This window comes from Cloeon dipterum, chromosome 4 (assembly GCF_949628265.1).
Source record: "Cloeon dipterum chromosome 4, ieCloDipt1.1, whole genome shotgun sequence".
Classification (NCBI taxonomy): Eukaryota; Metazoa; Arthropoda; class Insecta; order Ephemeroptera; family Baetidae; genus Cloeon; species Cloeon dipterum.
In genome coordinates this window covers 20,628,526-20,653,485 of record NC_088789.1, presented here as the reverse complement: position 1 = coordinate 20,653,485, position 24,960 = coordinate 20,628,526, and the positions used below count along the sequence as shown (strand labels likewise).

At 38.4% G+C, this 24,960-nt stretch overlaps 1 protein-coding gene across 3 annotated transcripts in view; it reads left to right on the top strand.

The window, feature by feature from the left end:
* Positions 1-24,960, top strand: part of chas (chascon) — a 51,126-nt gene that overhangs the window by 21,322 nt on the left and 4,844 nt on the right. For 2 of the 3 annotated variants that reach the window (XM_065491878.1, XM_065491879.1), the window contains 6 exons: positions 2,938-3,107; positions 3,165-3,332; positions 15,802-16,170; positions 17,470-18,003; positions 19,807-20,082; positions 23,191-23,849. In XM_065491878.1, coding sequence (XP_065347950.1) covers positions 2,938-3,107; positions 3,165-3,332; positions 15,802-16,170; positions 17,470-18,003; positions 19,807-20,082; positions 23,191-23,849 — 2,176 coding nt within the window. The remainder of the gene's footprint in view (positions 1-2,937; positions 3,108-3,164; positions 3,333-15,801; positions 16,171-17,469; positions 18,004-19,806; positions 20,083-23,190; positions 23,850-24,960) is intronic. The other variant, XM_065491877.1, reaches the window with a different exon arrangement.

Here is a 24,960-nt window from a genome sequence, read left to right as displayed (position 1 = left end):
GATCACTCGATCGACGGCTCTCTCGTGTTATATCGTCCCTCTGACTCATGGTGTGTGTGTGTGTTTTTTGTCGCTCTCTTTATATTGTTAGTGACACCAAAGGCGCATAAAGCAAAACCAACACAGGAAATGGGACAGAGTCAAAGGTCATGGGAATACTCTGCTAGAAGTAGACAGTTTTTTATTACTGAATGGAAAAATTAAACGCGGTCTTTAGAAGAGCATTATATAAATATTGTGAAAGTGAAACCAGGAACGTAATTTTTTACGACTTTTACAATCTGAAAAACGATCAGTAAATATGTAAATAATAATTGAATTGAGATTGTGCGATGTGAACTTGAAATCAATTATGTATTGTTTATTTTTCACTCCGTTTTCAAATATTAAATCGTGTTCCCACGCTTTACACGGCAGTCTTGAAATTAATTTTGAACAGGAAAATTTGCATTTTTGCTGTGTCAAAGAAGCTTGCACTCAAATAAAGAGTTTGATGCTGCAAAACTCCGGAAAATCCTTGGTACCAATGCAGAAGCCAAAAACCAATCCTTAATTGGAAATCTCTAGATGGAAAAAAATATAAAATAATAATCAATGCAAAAATTGCAATGAACAAAGCCAGCAAAATGCAGACAAAAAGTGAAATATCTTTCACTAGAGTGAAATAGCAATACGGATAAGTGAATATTACCATGAAATATATTTTTTATAAATTTCCGGAATTTTCATCCGTCAAACTAATTTCAACCGAAAAAATGAAACAATAAGAATCAGCTACAAGGAGGGATTAAAGAGGGATATAAGATCACAAAGATAATGTTTTGTTTATATATTTTTATTTTTTCTTATTTAATTGATTTAAATTTATAAGTCTACTTTTAAAAATTTTACTCTCCTCTTTTTGAAATATATTTAAGTAATAATAATATCCAATCCCCATATATTTAATTATTTTTTATCATATTTCCTTTGATTTATTAAAAAATTTAAATAAGTTTTAAGGTTGATTATATTAAACATATTTAAATCCTGGCACAATATATTTGTTTAAATTTCATAGAAAAAATATGGCATACTAAAACTTTACTTTTTTCATTTTATAACGAGAACACCACAAATTAAAATGCCAGAAAATCGTAAGAAAGAAATATAATGCGTTCCCCGAAGCCAATTATGAAGAAAAAAGGTCTATGCTTCCACGTCAGACGTCACTCAATTATGCAAATTTGCAATGACAACAGGAAGACCGTGAAGCGCTCGTGATCCCTTTTGGCGAATGGGCGAGAGTTTCAGGGATTTGGCGAGCCGACCGCAAGAATTCGGCTGCTTCTCCCTGGATGATGCAGCTGCACAAACACACACAAATTGAATTTCCAGCTGCGCTCGCTCGCTAGCTCGCGTTTAATTTTATTTAATCTCGTTTTGAGAGATCGTGCAGAATTATTTAATGAGCCGCAGCCGGATTTATAATGCCGCGCATTTAAACTGGCTCGCCACTTTGGAATTCGAGGAGCTTGTACTTTATTACCAGGCGGCTTGTAGTGTATCAGGAATTCCTGCGCTTTGTTCGCCCCGCTGCAAAACAAAGTGCACACGGCCGCGCACGGCCACTAGAACAAGCAGCTTGTTCAATCCCAGCCGCGCTGGCAAATAAAACGAAATATGTGTATGTTTGCGCCGCACTTGGGCAAATATTATTCTGCCTCGTTAGCCGCGGCTCACAATCTGAGAACGAAAAATTTAGACATTTGGACGGCTCAAAGGGTCAAAATCACCGTAAAATTAACTATTCCAACGCGTGGAAACTGAAGCAAAATTTTTGAAAATGAGCAATTTAAGGTGAAATATTTTTAAATTTATATCTTCTATTTAATAACTGAAATGAAAGAGGATTTTTTTAAAAATTTTACCTGTTTTAGTTCCTTGAAATTCTGAATTATTTGCACGCTCATTTAGAAGGGTCTATATTGCTTCCATAACCTTTGAAAAGTGCATTTTTTCCATTTGAGAAGGGGTTGAAAGGGTTACACATTGCTTATTACCTCTATGGAAGGTTATGATGAGTCAAACGGTGCGCAGTTTTTATAAATCAGAGTCTTAAGAGCCGAAATTTGGCAAAAAATAATTTTTTATTTCGAAAGCCGTTAATTGGAATCAAAAAACATTTACAACTAAAACTCTGGTTTGAAGAGTAAAAAAACTGCATAAATGTTACTCGTCTCTACGTCTCGTGATGCACTGGAGTGGTTTTAGGGTGATTGACACGCAGCTCCGTTGCACAGTGACGTGATCGTGCATGCAATAAAAATTTAAAAATCCCGTTTTTTTAAGAATGCAAAAAGGAGGTTTAAAGGGTGGCACCCTTAGACTTCTTCGGCTGTCTAAAGTCTATTGGTGTTTGGTTTTTGAAAATCTGTACAGTAGATTTCACTTTTAATTAATATATGAATTGAGGCAAAACATTATTCCAGATTTAAGCGTGTTTAACCTAATTTTTTGCTCTCTATAAAATGGCTTTTGTTAAATTAAAATTTAGTTATTATATTATTATAAAAATTTTATTTTCGTGACCTTGAACTTTGTCCTTTGACCTTTGGGGTCAACGGTAGAGTTGCTTTATTTGACGAAACGAGTTCAATGATGTCCAAATTTTGTTCTACAATGAATATGAACAAAGAAGCAGAGATTGCTCAAAATTCTTGGTGCGCCTGCAAAACCTGAAAAAATTGCTGTTCTGAACATAATTCTCGGCCAGGAAACGGTTTTACAGAAAAAACCCAGCAAAATTGCCGGACTCAAGGCCAGAACTTTGTTACTTTAACAAATTCTTGTTCAGTTTGATTAAATTTAAAAAATAGAATCAAAAATAGACCTTAATTTAAATTAAATCATATATTAATCATTTTTCTTGCTCAAACGAACTTTTTGATCTTTCAGAGGAATGGGTGACAAAGAAAAAGACGGAGTTGACCACAACTCGCCAAATCGAAACACGGGTCAAGCGGCAACTGGTGCTGGAGGATGGCAAGGTGGTGGAAGACTCGGGGCCGATGGTGTCCACCAACACGACGGAGGACACTGAAAAACAAGAGCAGAAACACACCGAGGTAAGCAACCTCACGTCCTTCCTCAGGATGCTTACATTATGACCGATTGTTGAGCAGCACAAGACGACAGGAGACGAGCCTCCAGGCGAGGGGTGGGTCGCCCTGCCCGTCGAGGGAGACGGCCTGGTGCGCGAGGTGCGCGAACGTACCGTCCACAGCAACGAACAGAAGCGTCACGTGCGCGAAACAGAGCAGCTGCAGACCCTCGGCGACCTTTCAGACCAGGTAGGAAAATTGTTTATTTAGAAATTTCTATATTCTTCTCACGAATAGCTCACGAGGAATTTTCTGACAGTCAGCTATGCTTCATTTTAATTAAGGCCGGGAGAAATATTTTTAATGATGGAATGATGGAAGGAAGAAAAATCGAGAGTAGAAATAATTGACCCAAATTTATTGAACTGATTGACAAATAATATGTAGCTTTATTTTTGCCACTGAGAGGGAAATTCTAAAAGGTTAGAACTGATTTTTTGATTAAATCTATATAGAGACTGTCAAAAAATGACTGAGGATTGTTTCGTATCATAAATATTTAACCAAATGATTCATAAATTAATTTCACATATTTTTTTTACCACTATTCAAATCTCAGTGAATCGCTAAAATTGACAAGCTGATAAATTTTAACTGCTGAACTTCGTTCACATTCACATCCAAGTCACAAATTTACTTTTAAATCTGGTGGTAATTTAATATGTGGAAGAAACCTCTGAAATGAGCTTTCAGGAGCTTGCAATGAGAAAAATAAAACCATCATGAGCATTCCTCGCGGATTGCGGTTTCACATTGATCATGAGAGGCTTGGACCAATTTTATTTCGATATATTTTCAATGAGCATTAGTCATTTCCCTGTTAAAACTCAAGGATTTTTCTCTTGAGAGGTAAACAAGGTAACTAAAAATCGTGATGAATCAATTTAAAGCCTGCACTCAAGAGATCTGACTGGAGCTGTTTGCAGAAATCCAATTTATAATTGTGTGTTTTAGCGTTCTAACGTTCAAATCCGTTTCTCATAATTTTCCAAAACGCACTTGTTGCTGCCGGCGTTGGCCAGCAGCCGTTGTGCCGACTTTTTGCTGCTCTTTTCCGTGACGCAAACAAAGAGGCCATTAAGCTGAAGCGATGATAAGGCGCATTGCGCGAGTCGAATAAATGGATTTTTGTTATTCCCCTTTTCATTCTCTGGCAGCGAAATGATGCGCTGCCGCCGCGCTGAAGTCATCGCCGTAATTAGAAAGCGCACATCATCGCGGCGGCGGTTGCGCGAGGAAAATGCACGTCGGATTCGGGATCAATTGAAAATGTTCAAGGCGCGAAATTAAATTTGATCAAAGGACCGCACAAAACATATCTCACCCAGAGGTAGTTTTGAAAGCGAAAGCGTCGCGAAAAGGGTCATTTGTCGGAAGAGCCGGCGGCGGCAATTCGCTGATTGTGAGATGTTCACACACACATGACTCGCGGCCGGGGGCACCTTCGGACGTGACTCCACTTTCCCAGACTGTTATGCAACCGACGCGGACAAATTAAGGGTCAGATTAGCGAGTTCAACAACGTTTCCTTGACCCACTGAGCCCGAGAGCGGCATTTTTACGCATTTGATACATAATTTGACGTCTTTCCGATGGAGATTTGAATGCTCGATTATTTCAAATAATAACAGTTCGGTGATCTAGGAAATGGAGCGAAAACTAGCCGGACAACTTTCGATTCTATGGCGTAACTCGCGAGTGAGTAGTCCTTTTGGGAGCTAGTCGAAGATGCTGAAGCCGCAAATAGCCGATTATCCAATCAGTACAAAAAACAGCTGGGGAAAATCGCTTCTTCTCGACGGAAACCGCAAAGAAAATTGGCCAATTTTAGGGTTTTGTTGCACAACGCGGACACACTTGTCCGAGAAATATAACGAGTAAAGGGACATAAAACGCGCCGCATCCATTAGAATTGTAAATTGCGACACTTGGAATTTCCGTGGCTGCAAGGGAAATGCTCCTTGGGAGAATAAAACGGTATAAGTAATCTTAAACCAAACCCTTTTCTAAAATATGAACAAAATCATCACAAATTATGCATTACATTAAATTTGAGTGGGATAGAACTATCCTATTTGTAATTTTAATTGGAGAATTAAGTACTTGACAAAATGAGGGGTCCACAACTTTGTTATATGCGTATTTTCTGTCGGATCAAAGTATTGTTTCAACCTAGAACAGGATATTTATTATTTATTTATTAAATTAATTATTTATAACAACAACTGTTAGAATTTATCGCATATTATGGATCCTTTTGAAATGTTCCTTGCAAGCCGCTTAGTTTTTCCCAGAAATCTCCGAATTATAATGAATTTAACTATAAACAAAGGTAAATTGTGCAACTAGCAGTCAAAATGTTTTTAAATTTCTCAAACCATAATTTTTTGCTGCTATTTCCGAGGTCTCATTAAAACGGATTTGCATCTTAGATTCTTAGAATTTCTTATTTAATTTTTTTAATCCGACATTAAAGACCTAAAATTTGTGTTTTAATTAAAAAAATCGAGCCAATATTTTATTTATTGGCTGTTGCCATTTCTATTTACAAGAATAGTTGTTCCTTTTTTAGTAGCTATAATAAAGGCCAAGTTATGCTACAAATCAAATTTACTATTTAATGTAAACTAAAATAACTATTTAATAGAGATAAAAAGATTACAATACTGTATTATTTATTTTGTTCTTGCAAAAGTTTTAAGTGTGTAATTATTTTTTATTTTTATAATGCTAATAATAAAATTTATTTACATTTTAATTTATATTTTACAATAAGTAGTTTGTAGGGAAAAGAATTCAATTTTAAAAATTAATATTTACAGTTTTTAATTCTATTAATATTTTGGGGCTCCATTGCTGTATTACACATTTAACTTGAAATAGTTATATACTGCATCTACTATCCGAAGTTAGTATTTCACACATATTTAATTACTGCAGCTTAACATTAAAAAATCAAATAAAAGCACTCGATCTAGTGGAAAAATCCAGTTGTATTTCCCATGCTCGATTTTGCGCTTCTAACCGCTCGATCTTTCAACTTAACTGTTAATTATTGAATTCAGAGCTATTTAACAGCAATTGCGCGCGAGGAATAAAACCTCCTTCGATCCATAAATTAATGCAGCTGCCGCGCGCAGATCGGCTGTGCTCTCTGCGAGCGACTAAAGCGATTGCTTTATTACATTTCCTGGTCGTTTCTGCGTCACAATAAATTGTAAAATGCATCTCGCCGCGCGCGCGTTTATACTGTGTGCACATAGCACATAGGTGAGCTGCACAAGTGCACAATATACATGTAGCTTGATGCCCGCGTCTCAATGGGAAAGGAATTTTCGTTCCGCGGCAAATCGGCTCCAATTATTGCGCGCGGCTCGTCCGCACAATAAACAACGTGCGCACAAACAACACAGTCATACACACAAAGAGCAATAAAAGTGCAGCACGGCCACGACTGCGATTTTATCCCATTTTTCCGCCTTTCTACGATGGATAGCTCGTGGAAAACCGCCGCTGGCGAATTCGAGCGGCGATGACAAATGGGTTTCACAGAAGGAAAGAAAACCAAGAGTGATTTTCGATTCATAATTTTATGGTTTCAGGAATTTAATCATTTAACGGTGGCTAATAAAATGATCATGTTCGAAACAATAAAACGGGCTAATTTAATGGAATTATGTAAGCGTGAGACATTTTCCTGGAAATGATCCGTGGCAGGGGTCAGACGAGTTCAATTTTTGGGAGCTGTATATATATTTTTAATCGCCCCGGGGATTTGAGATAAGCAACAACAAGAGGCAACGGTTCTTTTTAATATCGCCAGGCGTGAAAAGGGCAAAATTGAAGGCCTCGAAATTGATTACTCGAATCAATCTCGCGCGCCTCTTTGTTTCTGGCCGCATATTTTCTGCAGCCAAAGCGACAAATAATTGGCCGCACCACAGTGTGAGAGAGAGAAAGAGAAAGAAGGCGCGGCTGCGGCGTCCGGAATTTTTAAGTGTTATTTCTTTCTCTTCCTGCTCTCCACTACTTTTTCTTTTCTCAGAAAATTTCCTGTGCGGCCTCGCGTTATCACATCACAAAAAATGGTGCGTTTAATTTTATTACGCTTTTCTCATCACGACAAAAAAAATGGAAATCCTTGCGTCATGCCGCCGGTCTTTGATTCATTGCCGAATTATTATTTCTGAAATTTACTAACGTGACTACGGGCTTTTTCAGCGTCGGCGAAAATCGCAACTCAAAAGGTTGAATGAAGGCTCAAAATGAATGAACCGCAATAATTTTTATTTTAAATAATGACCAAGAGCATTACCATAATTAAGTTGTCAACTTTGGTCCGCGCCCAGTGACCTTAATTACTTTAATTTTTCCGTTCCATCAAACCAAGTGACCTCAGCCTTCATTTTTTTACTTCACCTGTCCGTAAATCATGCGACACACGATGGACGCAAATCTGCGACTAATTCAATTAATCAAGATTCGCTGGCCGGCTCCAAGGATCGCTTTTATATCGGATTGAAATGAGAGCCGATTTGCGTACGCGACGCAAAAAAGGCGAAAACTTGCTCGGCGGCGTGACTCACTCGCTGCTTTTTGTCTGCGACCTCTTTTTGCATCAGCTTATAATAAATAAATTGGCTGTAGATGTTCAACAAGGGAGATTCAAACAATCAAAGTGGACCGCCGCATGCGTACGCACGATTGTAATAATTGCATCGCGCAGGTACACACGTGTGTGCAATTTACGTTTGTGTAATTATTGCGTGATTATCGGCGCTGGGTAATTTTCATAATCAGTGACTGACTCATTTACCAGTTTCAGTCAAGTGCCTCGAGGTGTCGCGTCCGTTTAAATAAATTATACGCAAACCACGTGCCAAGTGTAAAACGGATCATTTGCCAGGAGAAAAAAGGGAATTGAGCAGAGTTAACGCTGTTTTTGTATGACTGTGCGAAAATTCACCGTTTAATAAAATAAATTAAAAGAGCTTTACGATTTTTACGTGAAATTAGAATTTAAACTGCATACACGCATATAATTATCTCTTTTTCTCGCAATTTAATTTTAAATTTGAATATCAATCAATTTAATGTTTTAACTGTATTTTAATAAGTGAGAATAAACATCATTAATACCATTACATAAATCTATCTTTTCATCAATCATCTTTTAATTTTAATTACTTAAAGATATATAATAATGTGTGATTGATGAGAGACAGCCTTAAAATTTTTAATAAAAGATGAAGGCAAGTGAAGTTTGTACTTTTCCTATTTTATGTATTTTTAATGAAAATATCAAATTTTGTCAAAATAAAAATTTGAAACAAAATAATAAATTTATAACTAAAATTAACATAATGTTTTTTGATCAAATTTGGCTCGTGTAATAATATATTATAACAAAAATCTAATCAATACGCAAATAACGTAGCTTGCAGAAAATAAATCAAAATAAATAAACAAGCAGAGTTATTGGCTCGGCTTTTATGTGTATAACTGGTATCAGACCGGCCGAGCGAGAGGGCGGAGGGGTGCGCGCGGGCCCCCTTTCCCCCACTCCCGGTGTGCGGGCCCTTCACCGCAGCGCGCCGACCAGACCCTGAGCCAGCAGCATCAGGTTGTTTTGTGTCAGGTCGTCGCAACCAAAGTGCTCGCATTCCTATCGGATTCGATTTTCAACTCGGCTGCTGGGCTGCTCGGTGAGTCAAACTTGTAAATCTTGCTTTTCCAGGGATTACCCTAAGCAGCAGCTCGGTTCCGGCTCGTTTTTGGGTTGCTGCGTGTCGCCCCGCAAAGGTGACGGATTTCGTCGCGTTTCTAATCCGTGCGGCTCTTTACGACCGCGTCGCGTTATTTATGCGCGCATTAATTCCCGAGCCGAGATTTTACGTAATTTGGGTTCATGCGGGCCGTCGACTTTTCGTTTTTCGTCTCCTGCTGTGTTTGTGTGTGACACCTTGATTTTTAATTTCACTCGTTTTCTCTCGTTTGACAAAATGAATAAAGAGGTGGAATTAATGTCTCAAGGTTTGAGTGTCGCCATCAAAAATAAATAGCGTTTTTATTGAGCTCTTTAACGTTTACATCAAGAGTCGTAATATTTTGCGGCGCACAAAAAATTATCGATTAATTTCATAGGCGCCGTTATCAAGTCCTCTCTTTAAGTATTTTTACGTGTCAACGGAGCCGAAATTTATTATCACTAAACGCTGAAGTGTTTTGGTTTGCCCCAACACGCGGAGGAATCCGAAAAGCTAACCGTCGCTTGTGGCCAAAGAGGAATTTTTATTTATTTATTTATCAATCCAATTGAGTCAAACAGTTAGCTTCAAATGTGAGATTTTTGCATCTAGCTCAGCCGGAACAGAATATCTTCTTTCACAATAACATTCGTGTATTGGCGTTTTTGCTTTTGGCTTCTTCCTTAAACAGCCATAAAAGAGAAACAAAATCAGACGAAACCAGAATATTTATTTATCATTCAATTCCGCGTCCTGCTTTTGATTGGCGCGCCAAGCTTTTCGCTCGCGGCCTTTTCTGCTGCTGATGATCTCAATTGCCGGGAAGAGACAATTGCTGAGAAATTTGGCCCAAATACTAAATTAATTGACGGGACAAAAGCGGTGCTTAATGAGGCAAATGTGAAAACTGACATTTTAATCGAGAAACTCTACAAATCACAATATTCCTGGCGCTTGCACACAAACAGGTGTTCCTCCTCGCTGCTTGGCCTGCATAGAAAGCACGTTTCCTTATATTTTTCCCTGCTGGACACAGGGGGTCGGTTCCCAGCCCACAACGAATTGTGTGGCTCCAAAACTTGGTCTAATAAGACCAGTAAAAAGTCCCGGCGGGTCGGCTGAAATCCGAGGCAGACACCCAAAAGCTCCCTAAATTTTAAAATTTGTGACTTCAAATTAATCATTATTACGATTCATGGAAGTGCCAAATTTTTTATACATTTCTTCTTGGGACTGAACTGTGACCAACGTTCCATCTCACATTTCGCAGAAAGCCTTAGCCTCCACCCATTTGAGCTGAATTTAAAAATCTTATCCAAGATTTTTTCTTTTAATTTTTTTAAAGTAGACCTGGAATTATTTAATATATGACGCCATTGACAATCGATTCCTGAGGTTCTAATTTGGTTAGGTCGAAAATTTTACTTGGCGTAAAGTAAATCTGTGGTAACTTGAAAACCATTAAATTGATGGTTTTTGTTCTGAAACCTAGCAATCATGCAATCAGAGAAAGGGGCGGTTCTCTACTTTGCCAAAGTAAATGCTATTTACGTTTTCGCGGTTTTCGCCAATTTTCAGCTCACTGTGTTGAATTGTTTTCCGACTGATTCGGCTGCCTTACCTCAGAAATAGATTGGCACACAGTCAAAAGAGAAAATTTAAATTTGTTACCCTCAAATCCTTGCCGAAATGTTATTTCTCCATAGCTCTTCTAATCCGGCCAGTTCAGCCTACCTGGATAACGATATAAATGTTCTTACAGTAAACTAAGAATTATTTACCTGCGTCCGGGCAGCATTAAGTGTTGTACGCCTGGTGGATGAAGAATTTCGTACACAATTACGCCGCTGAAAAAAGGGACAAGGGTTCGATTACCTCGTGTTGGTTATCGGCAGTAGCCCAGCAGCAGCGAGAGAGCACGATCAACAGCAGACCTGTTGCCGGAGCTTCCATTTCTGGGAGTGGGCCTTTAGCCTTTGTTCAAAGATTATCTCGACGCTTCCAAAGAGCTAATCAAAGAGGTCGTGCCAATTTCATTAATTGAAAGGTCAGAAGTGGAGCGTTAGCTTAATCGAATCCCTCCTCCATGTCCTAATTTGCATTCATTTTTCCCTTCATATTTTTATATTCTTTTTGCATTTAAGATCATATTTAGAATTGCAAAGATCATTCATATTCGTGACAAAGACTAAAATAAAACTAAACGCGATTTTACGTGGGATACTAAAATTATCAAATGAAGCTACTAATGTCAATGAATGATTTTTCAATAAATATGTAATTTTCGGTGTTCGAACACAAAATTATATAATAATTTAAAACTTATATTCAACAAAATAGTGTTAATTTTAAATAATAAAAATGCATATAATGTGTCCAATACTTAAAAAAAGCATTTTATATAAATATGTAAAAATGAAATAATAAAAAAATATTAAATTAAAAAGAGATAAATTATCTACAGTTTTAAATCATAAACTGCAAGCAATGTTATTTTATAAGTTTTTAACTTTGTTTTTTAATATTACTTTAACTAAGAAACACTCGCATCGAATTCAGTTGGTCAGCCGTGCACTGGTTCAATTTCAAAGTGCGGCGTTTGCTCTGCTTCTGGTGATCGCCAGGTATATATGAGGAGCAAAGCAGGCAAAGTGGCGGTGGCGGAACCTGTTTTGCAGGAATGCAGCAGCAGCAGCTACACGGCTCGATTCGAAAGTGTTTTTGCTGCTGCAGTCGCAAATAAAAAGAATAAACGCCGCGTACACAGTATATTTCGTTCGTCTGTGTCTCTTTCAAACGTTTATGTGTGCGAATTACATTTTTCACCTTGGGAGCATGGCGCGAAAAGTCAACTGGTCGAGATAGAAAAAAATAAGGAGCTGAAGATTTACGGCGCGTTTTACGGTTTGCCGATCCGATGACACCGTTTAAGGAGGATTTATTTATTTAACATCGATTGGCATTGTCACAAATCAAAAATCTTTTTTCCTTTAATGGAATTTTTGTGTTTGCGAGCAAGCCCGCAGATAATAATTTGAATTTTCTGTTAATTTATCGCCGAAACTCACTCTCTGGCTTTTGACCCCGGACTCGACCTTTGCCAACAGAATTCGTGATCCGCGCCTGCACCTCTCGTTGCAAACTGAATTCACGGTTTAGGAAGTGACGCAACGCGTTCATTGTGTTTTTCTCACCCTTGGAACAATTATCTCGACAGATTTTTTTGCGCAACTTTCCCTTCCCGGCCGACACGAATAAATGTATGCATGCGCGTCTGCCTCTGCCCGGCGTGAATGCACGCAGTTAGCGTACGGTAATTTCGATCTTTTGTGTTATTTGTGTCGCGCGCGGAGAATGCCGAGTGGAAGGAAGGAAACCTAGAGCGCCGCGGCAATTTAATCTGCGTTTAATTAATTAATTACGCCTCACCAGCTATGCAGGCCGGCCTCTTCAATTGGTGAAACTCGCCTTTGATTTTCAAGCTGCTTCAGGATGCTTCACACCAGTTCTCTGAAATAATAAAAATCAAAATCGACACACTAATTAAATTTATATCTCACGGCTGACGCTGACTCGGTGATCTACAAAAAGCACCTTTCTTGGAATGCTTGTAAAAGTATTTTCGGCGTGCAGGAAACGTGAATGGGCATTTACAAATCAAATTGACAGCTTGAACTTTTGAGAAAGACAAAGCAAAGCACCTGCACGGCTCGAACGTTTCCCCAAGTGGATCAAGGTTGTTTGCACGGCGCGGCGCGGTTTGAAAGAATCAGACGCGAGAGATCGCGAGCGCCGCCAATAAAATGCACCTCTTTCACTTATATTATTAATTTGATGACTCGATTACTGCACGCTGTTTTGCCTTCTCGGTTTCTCGTGGTTTTGTTCAGAAACACTTTTGCTGTCAAAGGAAACGTATTATTAATTACAAATTACACTATTGCACACATTTCAGTGTAATATTGCAATTTGATAAGATGAATAAAATATTCTGATGCGGTCTGGAAAAAGCTGATTTTACGAATGTAAATGTAACAATTTTTTAATTGGATGCAGCGTACGCAAAATTAATAATATAAAAACTAGTTAAATTACCGGTGATTTTGTAGGGGTGCCTGCTGAATGTCTAGATTTAATTCCTTAAATAGTGGATACCATAACCCCGGAAAATCCTTGTTGACAATGCATAAACTAATCTCTAAAGATTCAGTTAAAGCCAAAATTTACTTACGTAGCACTCAAAATGTTTGATAAAAATCGCTGCAATTTGCAAAGCTAGATGCTTTTCAAATGGTGAGACCTGTCTCTTCTAGTTTAAATCCTATTTTATTTTTCAACAAAGATTTCCCCTCGAAAAGTGTCATACACCATTGGATAGATCTCTTTGGGATGATTCGAAATCTGCCAAGAAAATAGGGTTAAGCGCTGTAAATGTTGCATAAAATCTAAAATTGTATTGTTTCTCGGCCTTAATTTGATTTTATGCATATTTGTAGAGATTATACTATTTAAATTAAAGTATAATTATTTTTTTTCCTGCTATAAGCCAGTAGTACTGATAGAACAGAGAGCCAAAATTTTAAATATATTCCATGCCCGCCCAAAAGCAGGTCAATCGGCTTCCTCGCCCGCATGATTCCTGGGAAATTACACAAAATTAAAATAAATTACTCGTCTGTCTGAATAATTTACATGTCCATTTTCGTTGCATAAGCCAATAAATCCAGTACAACAATCAAAATTTATTTCAATTGACATGTATCAATATTAATCCACTTAAAAAAACGTAAAAACGGTTCCCGTTTTACGTATCAACTTGTTGCGCTAAATTGCAAGGACATGAATTACGAATTCATCGTTACGAATGGAAAATATTGCAGTGCTTGTGGCAATGGCACAAGTACCGAGAAATCATTTGGCTGCTGTCCAAGGCTCCTGTCTAAATTTAGCACCGGAGCCAGACTGTTCCTTTTTCTTTACGTTCGAGCGTCAATCATAACGTTTAATACAGCTCAAAAATTATTCTCTCAATTACGGATCAATTAGACAGAATCCAGGAGTTATGCAACGCGCGAAGCAGCTGCGACGAGCACGTTGCCTGAGCTTCTAGGAATAGGAACACTCTGCCCTGCCGCAGTCTACTTTAAACTTGACCTTTTTAGCTGCGATTGATATTGCTGATTCGGCGGCGCAGCAGGCTCTCCATATTAGCGTCTGACCGCCTGCGGTTTCCCGGGGCCAATATATATAATATAAATTAATTGAACGATCAGCATGGCTGAAAGTGCGCCTCTCCGCTGGAAACATTGCTAAAGACGTGGTCGTTTGTATTAAATGAAAAATAATAAAATGATCTCTCGTTTTGGTGGCTAATGTGGGAGGCGAGCGCTCGGCAGGGCGTTTTCGCAACAACTTGCGTATTATTCTAATTCATTTCGTTCCCGTGACCTTCGGGCGCCGAGATTTGTTTTTAACGAGCCACTTCCTGCTTTTTTCCCTGGCACGTAATCAAATTAGCAGCAAACGAAAAAATGAACCGGCACACTTTGTTCTGCGGTTATCAGCAATTGACAAATCGAGAGAGGAGCAGCGCTGGCTGTCTGCTCGAAAGAGGAAACAACGATTCTTTTGGCTCGGCCTTCGCGTGACGAGGCTTTTTTCGGGCAGCTTTGATTAGCGACCGGGCGCAAAATATCATCGAATCTCGATGACTTTGATGTTTTGATGAAGTGACAAAAGGCGAGGAGAGCAAAAAATTCTCGTGGGTTTTGCACCGCGAGCTGGCTTGCATGTCTATATTAGTCGCCCAAGACAAATCCGCCGCGGCATTCCTCATCACTTTTTAATGCAGAGCTCCACGGCCTTTAATTTTTTGAGTTTTTTTCTTTCTTACTCTCTTTGCTGGTTACTTGCCAATTCTTGAGTGACGCAATCTTTTAGAGGCCGCTCAATAATGAAGCAATTCGACATGGAATTTATAATTTATTTAAATTTTATCTTCTCTGCTACATGTACGCGAGATTTTTACAAAATACAAATTTCCCCTTTTGCAGTGCCTCTTTGAAAATGTATCCTTTTTATGTTAAAGTTTTAAATAAGGATATAGCTAGTACAGCTTCCTCGTCATGAGCTTAAGTTTCGAGTGCAATTTTAGAGATTTGACTCTTAATTAAAATAAAACAAAAATTTGAAGAAATTTTTACTATAAACTATGAAAATAACAATTTCCCAGCAGCACCCCAAATATTTATAAGTAAATTAAGATTGCTTATAGTTAAGTTATTTACTAAGACGAAAAGTAAATATAATATGCACAAAAGATCCCTTCTTTATTTGATTGATCTTTATTTTTAAGAAATTTGACGCTAAAATAGCAAAAATGTAATTTCTAATATTTGATTTAAATTATGATTAACATTAAAATTCCATAAAATAAAAAAAATTAATTATTGTTTTTTAAAATTATTGCGTATCTAGAATAAGGAAGATTTATAATTTAATGACTTAATTTGTGAGAAATTCATGACAAGATTCGTCTGAAGCAGGATTTTCAAAAACCCGTATTCTTTAAAAAAATACACACTGCTTTGCAAAAAAACTGTTTGCGGATTTTCCACAATTTTCTGAATTTTGATCAAAAATATTGTATATATTGGACGGTCTAAATATTAATTTAAAAAATTTAATTCTAAATAAATGTTAATAATTTGATAAAATAATAGGTTTTTGACCTTTTAAATTGGTTTTCCCAGCTCTTTGTCTAGTTTAGCGCAGAATACAAACGTTTCAGGGGTTGAATATGATGCAAAACCCTGTAATTTTTGTTCAAAAAACCAGGGGTGCAATTTTTCTCATAACAAAATCGAAAAAAGTTACAAAAATTAACCTCTTCTCGACTTGTCTCGTTTCAGGCGTACTTGGAGGCGGTGCAGACGCGTCAGGACGTGCGTTCGGTGTTGCGCAGGCCGGAGGACGCGTCTGCGTTGGTGACCGCGCCTCGGCTGGTGCACGAGTCGCGCTCGACGCGGCGCGTGGTCGACACGGATGACGCGCAGGAGCTGAGCCGCGCGCACCATGGCGGAGTGATCACCGAGACGCGGCGCACCACCGAGCACGAGGAGACAAACGACGACAACAGGCCCGAGGACGGTGCCAGCGAGGACGAGCACGAGCTCGACGCCGGCCACGGCACGCAGCGCTTCGCGCACACCAAGGAGCAGGCGCTAGTTACCTACCTCGGCACCGGCGGACGCGTCGTTGGCGAACAGATGCGATATCAGGTGAGCAAAATTGGCATTTTATGGATGCTCGCATAGCGATAGAAAATTTTATAGCAAAAACAATTTAATGTCAAATGATAAAAATGGTATTTTTTGCCATATAAATTGCAATCTTAATCCACTCTGTTGATGAATTATTTTTGTTAATTAAAATTTCAATGTGTTTTTCTATGGCAAAGAAAGTTGGTAGAGAATGTATTTCAAAAAGTGAAAAATTTCCCATTGCGGAAAAAGATGCTGAGAATTAAGTATAAGATTTTTATCTAATCCATTTTTCACCTTGACCAAAACTTTTATGGTAAATAAATTAAAACTATAATTGTTTAAAAATTGTTGTTAAAAAATGTAATTACAAAAAATAATATAAATAGATTTGATAGTTTTAAAAAAATAATTTTTGTGCTTTTTAATATAAAAGAATTTAAAAATATTATTTTTAAAAAAATATAAAATTTAAGATTGGAATTGTTATAATAGGTTTAATTAATAATGTATTTTTTGTAAAGTACTTATTTGAAAAAATTTATAAATTTAATAGCATTGATTATCCCTACTAGAAATAATAAACTGCATTACATTCTTTTGCTCTTAAGTTTTTTAATTTTAAGACTTAAAATAACTTAGATCTTAGATCGCCCTTACTGCCCCTAGGTGACACCAGACATTTTGCCAGCTTTAGAAATGAGATATTCAATTATTATAGCTGTCGAAAATATAGAATAAAGCGTTTATGTAAGATTATGTTAAGTCTGTGATTAGTAAGAAACTCATTTTAATAATTTGCCCTTTTAAAAATAAAATGTTTAACACTTGAGAATGTTACATAAAACGGAACTAGCAATGAATTTGTTTTTGATTATTATCAATGAATAACGAATCAAACATTTGAATTAAGTTTTTCAATATGAATATTTTTTAATAAAATTATCCTATTCTAAGATTACAATGTGGTTTATTTAATTTTTAAACTTTCTAGTTCCACTGTTCACTCATTTCACCTTATATCCATCATTTTAATTACTTTTTGTTGTTTGATCTTGAAATTAAAAAAATGATTTCTCGGTAGTTTGATTTTACATTATTTAACTGGCGCCTTTCGTGTAAATTAACAATTTATTTCATGCATTGTCTCAGACTTTCATGCGGATTCCTCGATAACGTTCTAAACAGAGTCTATTCCGATTTTTCGTTTGCTTTATTAATATCAAAACTTGCTACTTATAATATGTCCATATTCATACTTTGCAAAAAAACTTTAAAATCCGCAATTTGTGTTGATTGGTGTGTTTTGTGTTTTAGGCGGAAAATGTCGAGGGCGACACCGAGGGGATGGCCGACCCCGAGTGGGAGAGCCTGTCGACGCGGATGCAGCGTGCGCGGCGGCAGCAGGTCGGCGTGGCCGGCGTCAACTCGCCGCTGGCCGAGAAGCAGCAGCAGGCGGCACTGGCCGCGGCGCAGGCCCGCAAGGACGCGCTGACCAAGCGGCCGCTCGACCTGGACGCCGAGGAGGAGACGCGCAAGGTGGAGACGTCCAAGTGGTTGGAGCACCACTTCGGCAGCGAGTCGCGCAGCTCCAAGAGCTCCATCGACGAGCAGCCGCTGCCGTCCGCCGCCAACTTCATCAACGTGACCATGAAGTCGCGGCCGGTGCGCGCCACACCCAGCCCTTCGGAGCAGAAGACGCGAGTCTTCCTCTCCAGCAGCCCAGAGGTGCCACTCCCGCCCGCCCCAATCCTGCCACACGCCTCATCCACCCCTGTCAAGGTGGATGACGTCCGCCGCAGCAGCAGTGGAGGCGGCAGTGCCACTTTCTTCCAGGTCAGACAACAAGCCGTGAGTTGCACATAAGAAAAATCACGAAGGGAGGGTTTTTAATAAATTGAATTTAAATGTTGGATTATTTACTACACGTGCATTTTATGGAAGGGCTTTTTCATACGTATACTATGTTTTTTTTTAAATAGAGTAGCTCCTTAATTAAACTTTATTCAAACACGACATACATGAATTTCAAGCATGAGAGGCCCTTCAAATTTTCACTTAGCAGCTCATTCAGACAAACATCCTACAGTTAAATTAATTTAATTGAAACCCTCATGTGTGATTTTTCGAAAATTTCTTTACAAATTTCCTTACAAATAGTTTAACTGTAACACAAAATCAAAACTGCAGCATTTCGTCAGCAAAGGGTTCTTACTTTAGGGTTGTGTGTGTGTGTTCTTTTAATTTCAAATTAAAATTTTCCAGAAAAAAATATGCGATTCAGTAGAAAAGAATCATTTTAATTTTACAGCAAGAAACGATTGGTAAAACGAAGGGTAAAAATTTGATAAAAAAAAACCTTTAAAATATTGCTTTTAGGTATAATAACAAAGATTAAGGCAATAATTCCCGGCCTGGACTTTTATAAACATTGCCCTTAAAAAGTTTTCACTATATAATTTTTTTTAATATATGAGCTTATTAAATTTAGTGTTACAAAATAACTCTATAAATTAGAGTTATGATTTAAAAATGCATTGCCTTTTTAGGGCTATAAAATCAAAATAAATTAAGCCGAACGAACCAGGAGGTATAGAATTGATTTTTAGACCTCATATAGCAAAAAATCAAATTACAATTTAGATTTAAAAATATAATATTGAGCGTGAGAAAGTTAAGTAATATAAATTTAAATATTTCAAAAGGAAGAAAATTTTCAAGACGATTGTTTCCTTTCTTTAAAAATGCAAGAAAGTTAATAATAAAAGGGGGAATGAGGAAAGGTGAATAACATTTTTTTCCAAATAGAAAAACAATCGATGAAGTGTCTAAATCTGAAGTACCAGGAAATTCACCCTAAAATTCAAAAAATGGCCACCTTGACCTCAGTTTTGTCAAATTTGAAAAATGCAGTTTGGACCTAGATGAAATAAAAACAAAGCTTGATTCTAATTCTCTTTAAAAATTGACTTGCAGAAAAATTCGAATTTGTATTCGGATTGGATTAAGAGGACAGATTTATCTTTCTGTATTTACGAGAAAATATTTCAAAAATTTGCTCATATATTCTGTAGATAAGGGAACAAAAATTTACGGAAATAACTAAGCCTATTTTTAATATCCCTGATTTAGTTGTTTGATCTCTAGTATATTTAATGAATAAAATGTAGATCAAATACTAAGAAAACGATCTTTTAATTTATTTTGGGAGTTTGAAAAGCTCCTGCTTGGCTCAGAAATATTCTACCAAAATATTATTTTTATTTTTGTAACAACTTATAACTAACTATAAAATAATCTTTTTAGAAAATAAAAATAATTAAACATTCATCATGCAATAAAATATAAAATGCAATAATGTCAACATCATGTCCATATTGATAATGCAGTTTTCCAGTCATGAATGAAAGGAAACAATGACTCGATTTTGCAAAAAGTGGGAAGCCGCGTACCAATAAGGCAAATGCATCTCGATCTCGGTGCATCAGCAAAGGCCTCTCTGGGGCAATCCCATATTTCAACACGGCGACACACACACTCACACTGACACACAATAATCACAACCTGCGAGCAGAGCGAACAAAAATAAACAAACGAGTAACCATGCATTTCCGAATTGCGCAAAACTGATGTGTGCGTCCGCACTGTGTCCAGGGGGTGTCCGAGTGGGCGGAGCGGCGGCCGAGTCCGCCCGCGCTGACGCTGGCCTCGAACAACGTGAGCCCGCGGGTGTCAAGCCTGGTCGAGGCGCTCAACCGAGCCAACGCGAGCACCTCGCCCACTCAGCAGCTCGGCGGCAGGTTGCAGGCTGCCTCTCCAGTCGCCGTCGCAGTCGCCTCTTCCGCGCCGAGCCACGCAGGCCGCGTGTCTTCCCCAGTCATGGGCTACACCAGCAACCACTCTGCCAGGCCCGTCTCGCCGCCGCACCAGGTAATTTTACCATTAACACTTATTATTGCAATATTTAATCTCCCTTAGAATTTAAAAAATGCTCGAAAAGAGATTAATTTTACGGGCTTTTTTAATATAGAACGAAACAAGGTACTTTAATTAATATTCTTTTGCGTAATGTTCGTAAAAATGGCTCCATTTTAGAAATTAATTTTTTAAATGTACGTTCAGGAAAATCTTTTATTAACAGGAAAATGATTTTATCTACTGGAGAAATTTATTTTCGTGTAATAATCCTAATTAGAATTAGAGTAAATTTAAATATTCATCATTGCTCCATATTTGTCCCAGTTTTTTATGAATTTTTAGCGACCTACACGGAGAAACTGTGTCCATATCGAGTAATTTAGTCACCAGACAGTGATGTCATTTCGTCTTTTAAGGGCGAACCTTGGTTTTTTGCCAGGAAGTTGCGTGATAGCGGAGCACCTGTTCGCGGAACGCAATGCTTCAAAGAGACTAATCAGTCATTCACGCGACTTTTACGTGCGTGGATTTATTTTCCTGCTGCACGATTGATTTCTCAAGAGGCGCGCGGGCGGCGGCGCTCGTTTTGTCCATTTAGCCGCGTGCGTTGAGCAAGTGAAATGCGCGGAGAGAAACCGCTGCGGATGCCTAGTATGGTAACTTGGCGCAAATAGACGACGGCTGGCCCGCGGCTCGATCGCAATCTTCCTTTATTTTGGTCCAGTTTGATCGCAGCTGCCACCACCACGCACAAAACAAACATTCAAGTCAGTTTTATGCCGCATAAAATGCTTTGCTCAACTTGCTTGAGTGAAATCGAAAGCGACATAAAAAATTTCAAGTGGTATATGCGAAAGTTTGTGATTTTTAATGAAAATATCCCTCACAAGAATCAAGCCGTTTCACGAAAATTAAAAAATAATTGCAAAGAGCCATGAAAAATGTCCAGAAAATTGTAAAACTCCTATATTAAATATTTCTTGGCCCAGAAAAACATATGATTCAATAATTTACGTGCTAAAAACAAACAAACCAAACTTTTACTGAAAATTTCCCCCTCAAAATTTAACTTGTGTGATTTGATACCTCAAAAAGGCGTCGTTTCCTACCGTCCGAACCGATTTGGTCGCTTCTTGAGCGGAGACGGCGCGGAACGGGCCTCGTTCCGGCTCGGAACCGGAACAGATGCGGATTATTTTTTATTTTTGCGAAGAGGAGAGCGTGGGGGCAATAATTATGCGCAGGCATCGGTAGTCGGTCGGTCGGTCGCTCGTTCACAATCAGGGATGGGCGTTTGCACGCGGCTCTTCTCGTTCTCGCGGACGCCTCCTCTTTTTCTGCTCTGCGCGCGTTACGTCACGCACAAGGTCACGCACGCCAACTCGGATTGAGCAGAAAAGAAGATTTTAAAGAGCAGGTGCCTGGCTGGTGCTTTCGAAAGAGTTGTCGCCGCGCAACATACGAACACTCAACTTTTATGGGCATCGCCGCACTCGAAACTTTATGGGTCGGGCGCCGCGCGGCTCGCAAATTAGACGGCCATTTAGCTTTTGGCCTTTTATATCTTTTATATAATTCCAAGCCGACCATCTTGGATGGAAATTCTTGTTTGCTTGCCTTCTTGCGCTTTTTGGCCATTCGTACGTGGCCAAGGCTGAGGTGAAGAAGTAACAACTGCTGTTTTCGTTTTTCTCTGGATCTGGAGTCTATATTAAGTGAGTTGCGAGCAGGCGCCTTTTTTAGAAAAAGTCTCAAATCTAGATTTTGGCTGCGGGGACATCCCGATATGGTTTAATGTTATTGCTCCAAATTTTCTGGGGCGACTTTTAAGTAAGTTTGCTTTTTACAACAAGTACAATGTTTCTAGATTTGTGATTTTTTAAATTCTGCTCTCAGTACATCCCGTGTGCTATGAGCTCAAAAGAACCGCCGAGCGGTTAACATGGGGCCCTAGTGACTGCAAAGGAGCTTGGGCCCTAGAGATTTTTTACCTATAAAAAAGGAACCAGGAAATTTAATCAACCGACGGAGATCTAAGATTTAGCGTAATAAAAGTCACACAGCCGAAACCGAATCCTTGAGCGAAAATTTTGGATGTTTTTGGAACTTCAAAAGTAAATAATCGATCGACATACTGTCTATATAACCACATACTGTCTATATTCCAAATTTCACCTAAACTGGACAAAAACTGTACTTTTTAATTAATTGTAGCAATTTTGACAATTTTTTAAGCTTCGTAATAAGCTAAAATTGTTGAATTGAAAAATTGCGATCATAGAAATTTGTTCACATCCCAATGGCATTGCTGCACATATAATTATTTGGCAACGCGCGTGCATTGTTAAATCCGAAATTAGATTGAAAGAGCCTGAAAATTGCTAACGGAGTGTACGTGGTACTATCTGTTTGTGGTTAGACACACGATAGATTTACGCAATTGACGGATTATCCGATTTTTCTGGTGTTTAGATATCGTCAGAAAATAGGTCAACAAATAATTAATTTAAAAACCATTCGAAAGACAGAAAAAATTTCTTCTCTTTATGATTTTAGTGATTTCTATATGGCTGCTGTTTTTAAGCGATTGGCAATTTTTTATTGCTTGAAATAGTTGTTTGACCATCAAATGAGCCATTTTAACCATACTTTATATTGCTTAAAACCATCTAAAATGCGTCTAATTATCATTTAAATCAACTTTCAATTTCCTGAACATTTTTGCGTTGCATTTTCGGAAATTTTTCTACATAATTTTTTGGTGGATTTTTTGGTCAATTTTTCACTTGTGAAAAAGTTTAATTGTTGCAATTTTTAGGCCTGTTAAATAATAGATCTGCCCTTGTTTTCGTTAAAAAACATTTAAGCCCAATTAGATAGTTTTCATTTCTCCATTTGAGCAAAATTCCAGGAAAAAGATAGCCATCTATGTTCCAAAAATTAAAGCCGTCTAAAATTCACAGTCTCTATAGTGGTCAATTTCTTTAGTAAAGTCTAAAAAATCCATTCGTACCCTTGTTATGCCCTCTCAGTTTTTCAAATATTTTAAATCGACAAGAAAATTCTGCCATTGAATTTAAATGAAGCTAAAAGACACCTTTTTGTCATCGTCATAATTAGGAACTGCGCTCGTACGAAGATGAGCAGGTGACCTGGAAGGGCCGGACGGCGACGACCTCAGCGGCGAGACAGCAGCTGGCTCGAGGCCAGCTGGACAGCTCAACGCACCAGCGGCTGGACCGGCACCGCAGCGTCGAGCTGCTGCGTTCGCGAGAGAACCTGGCCAAGCTGGAGCGGCGATATTCGAGTCCGCGCGAGCTCGAACCGCCGCCGGACTACTCGCCGAAGCACCAGCGCCGACGCGGCAACAGCAGCCCGTCGCCGTCGCCGCCGCTGCACAACCAGCAGCGCCGGATGAACCAGAAGACGCGTTTCGCGGACCAACAGCACCACCAGAACAGCAACAGCAACAGCAAAAGCTTCTCGTTCGGCGACTCGCTGCGTCGACTCGTGGGCAAGCTGCGCTCCGGCGGCGGCGACAAGAAGAGCAAGGGCAAGGCGGTCGGCAACCACGCTACGCAAAACAACACCCACCACCACCATCATCAGCAGCAGCAGCATCACCAGCAGCAGCAGCAGGTGCGCAGGGCCAACGACTACAGCACTGGAAGCGAAGGGGAAGAGCGGCCGCGACCCCCTCCAAGGCACAGGCAGAGGTACTCGTCGCCTCCGCAGCACCAACAACAGCTTTACCGCTCGTCAGACATGGAGCCTCGCAGGTACTTACTCTCGTTTGCTCATTCCCTTTCTGAGAATACGTGAAATTATTAGCAATTTGCCTGGGGCCGGGTCATAAATTTTGGGAACGTTGTCGCTGGAGACGTCAATGCTTGCAATTTGCATTAAGAGTTGGTTGGCTCTTAAATTTTAATTTCTATTGTTAAGGTAAATAAGCTATACAGAAAGGTTTTGAAGAATCATTTTTACCTGTCCTTGAAATACTCTCTAAAAATTTGGTAAACCCAGGTTTGACGTATAAATTTGTGAGAAAATCGGGTTCAAAGTTCAAGATAAGTTCCACTGCCACGCCCTGTTTAAAATCAATTATTTTTTTTCATCAGATGGATAATTTACCACTTAATTTGCACAAGGAGAGGAATCAAAATAAGAGAAAAATGATTGACAAACCGTTTAGTTTTTCGAGCATTTCATTAATTTGCTTCTCATTGTCAGTACTGATTTAAGTTTTGCACTTAATATTCTTGAACTCAGATGAACTATTCAACAACCAATGGGCTCATGTAGTTAACAATAATAATATGTTCGTAATTGTTGGCTACTAAAGTTATATCTAAAGGGAAATTACGCTCTTGGTTTACAATAAAAACGATTTATTTTAAAATGCAAAAACAGGAAAGAGGAAATTGCTTTTCACATGCAATTTTTTAAGGGATTTAACTAAGGTTTCTATCAAGTTTAGACGATTTTCTCGTGCAAAATTCGTAATTAATTTTACAATAATTTTGTCATTTTGCGCATTTTTAGGTAAGGCCCAACACTGTTAATTGGGAGAAAATTTTCTCAATGATTGATTTGAAATTAACTTTGGTCTAAATTATCAAATAAATTCTTCACATTTTGACGATTTGCAGAAAATTTCAACTGTTTTAAAATGGTTTATTAAAAGATATGAACGGTTTAATTGCTCTTAGAACGATTTCAAGCATTCAAGAACAATTTGGGACAGCTATTTTTCTTTACAAAGTTTGAAAATCGTCGATTTTAAGTTCCCAGAGTCTGAAGAAAAGTAAGAAAGACTTTACTACTACTTTAAAAATAATTCCATAATCAAAATATTTTGAAAACATGATCCCGGAGTGATATGCTACT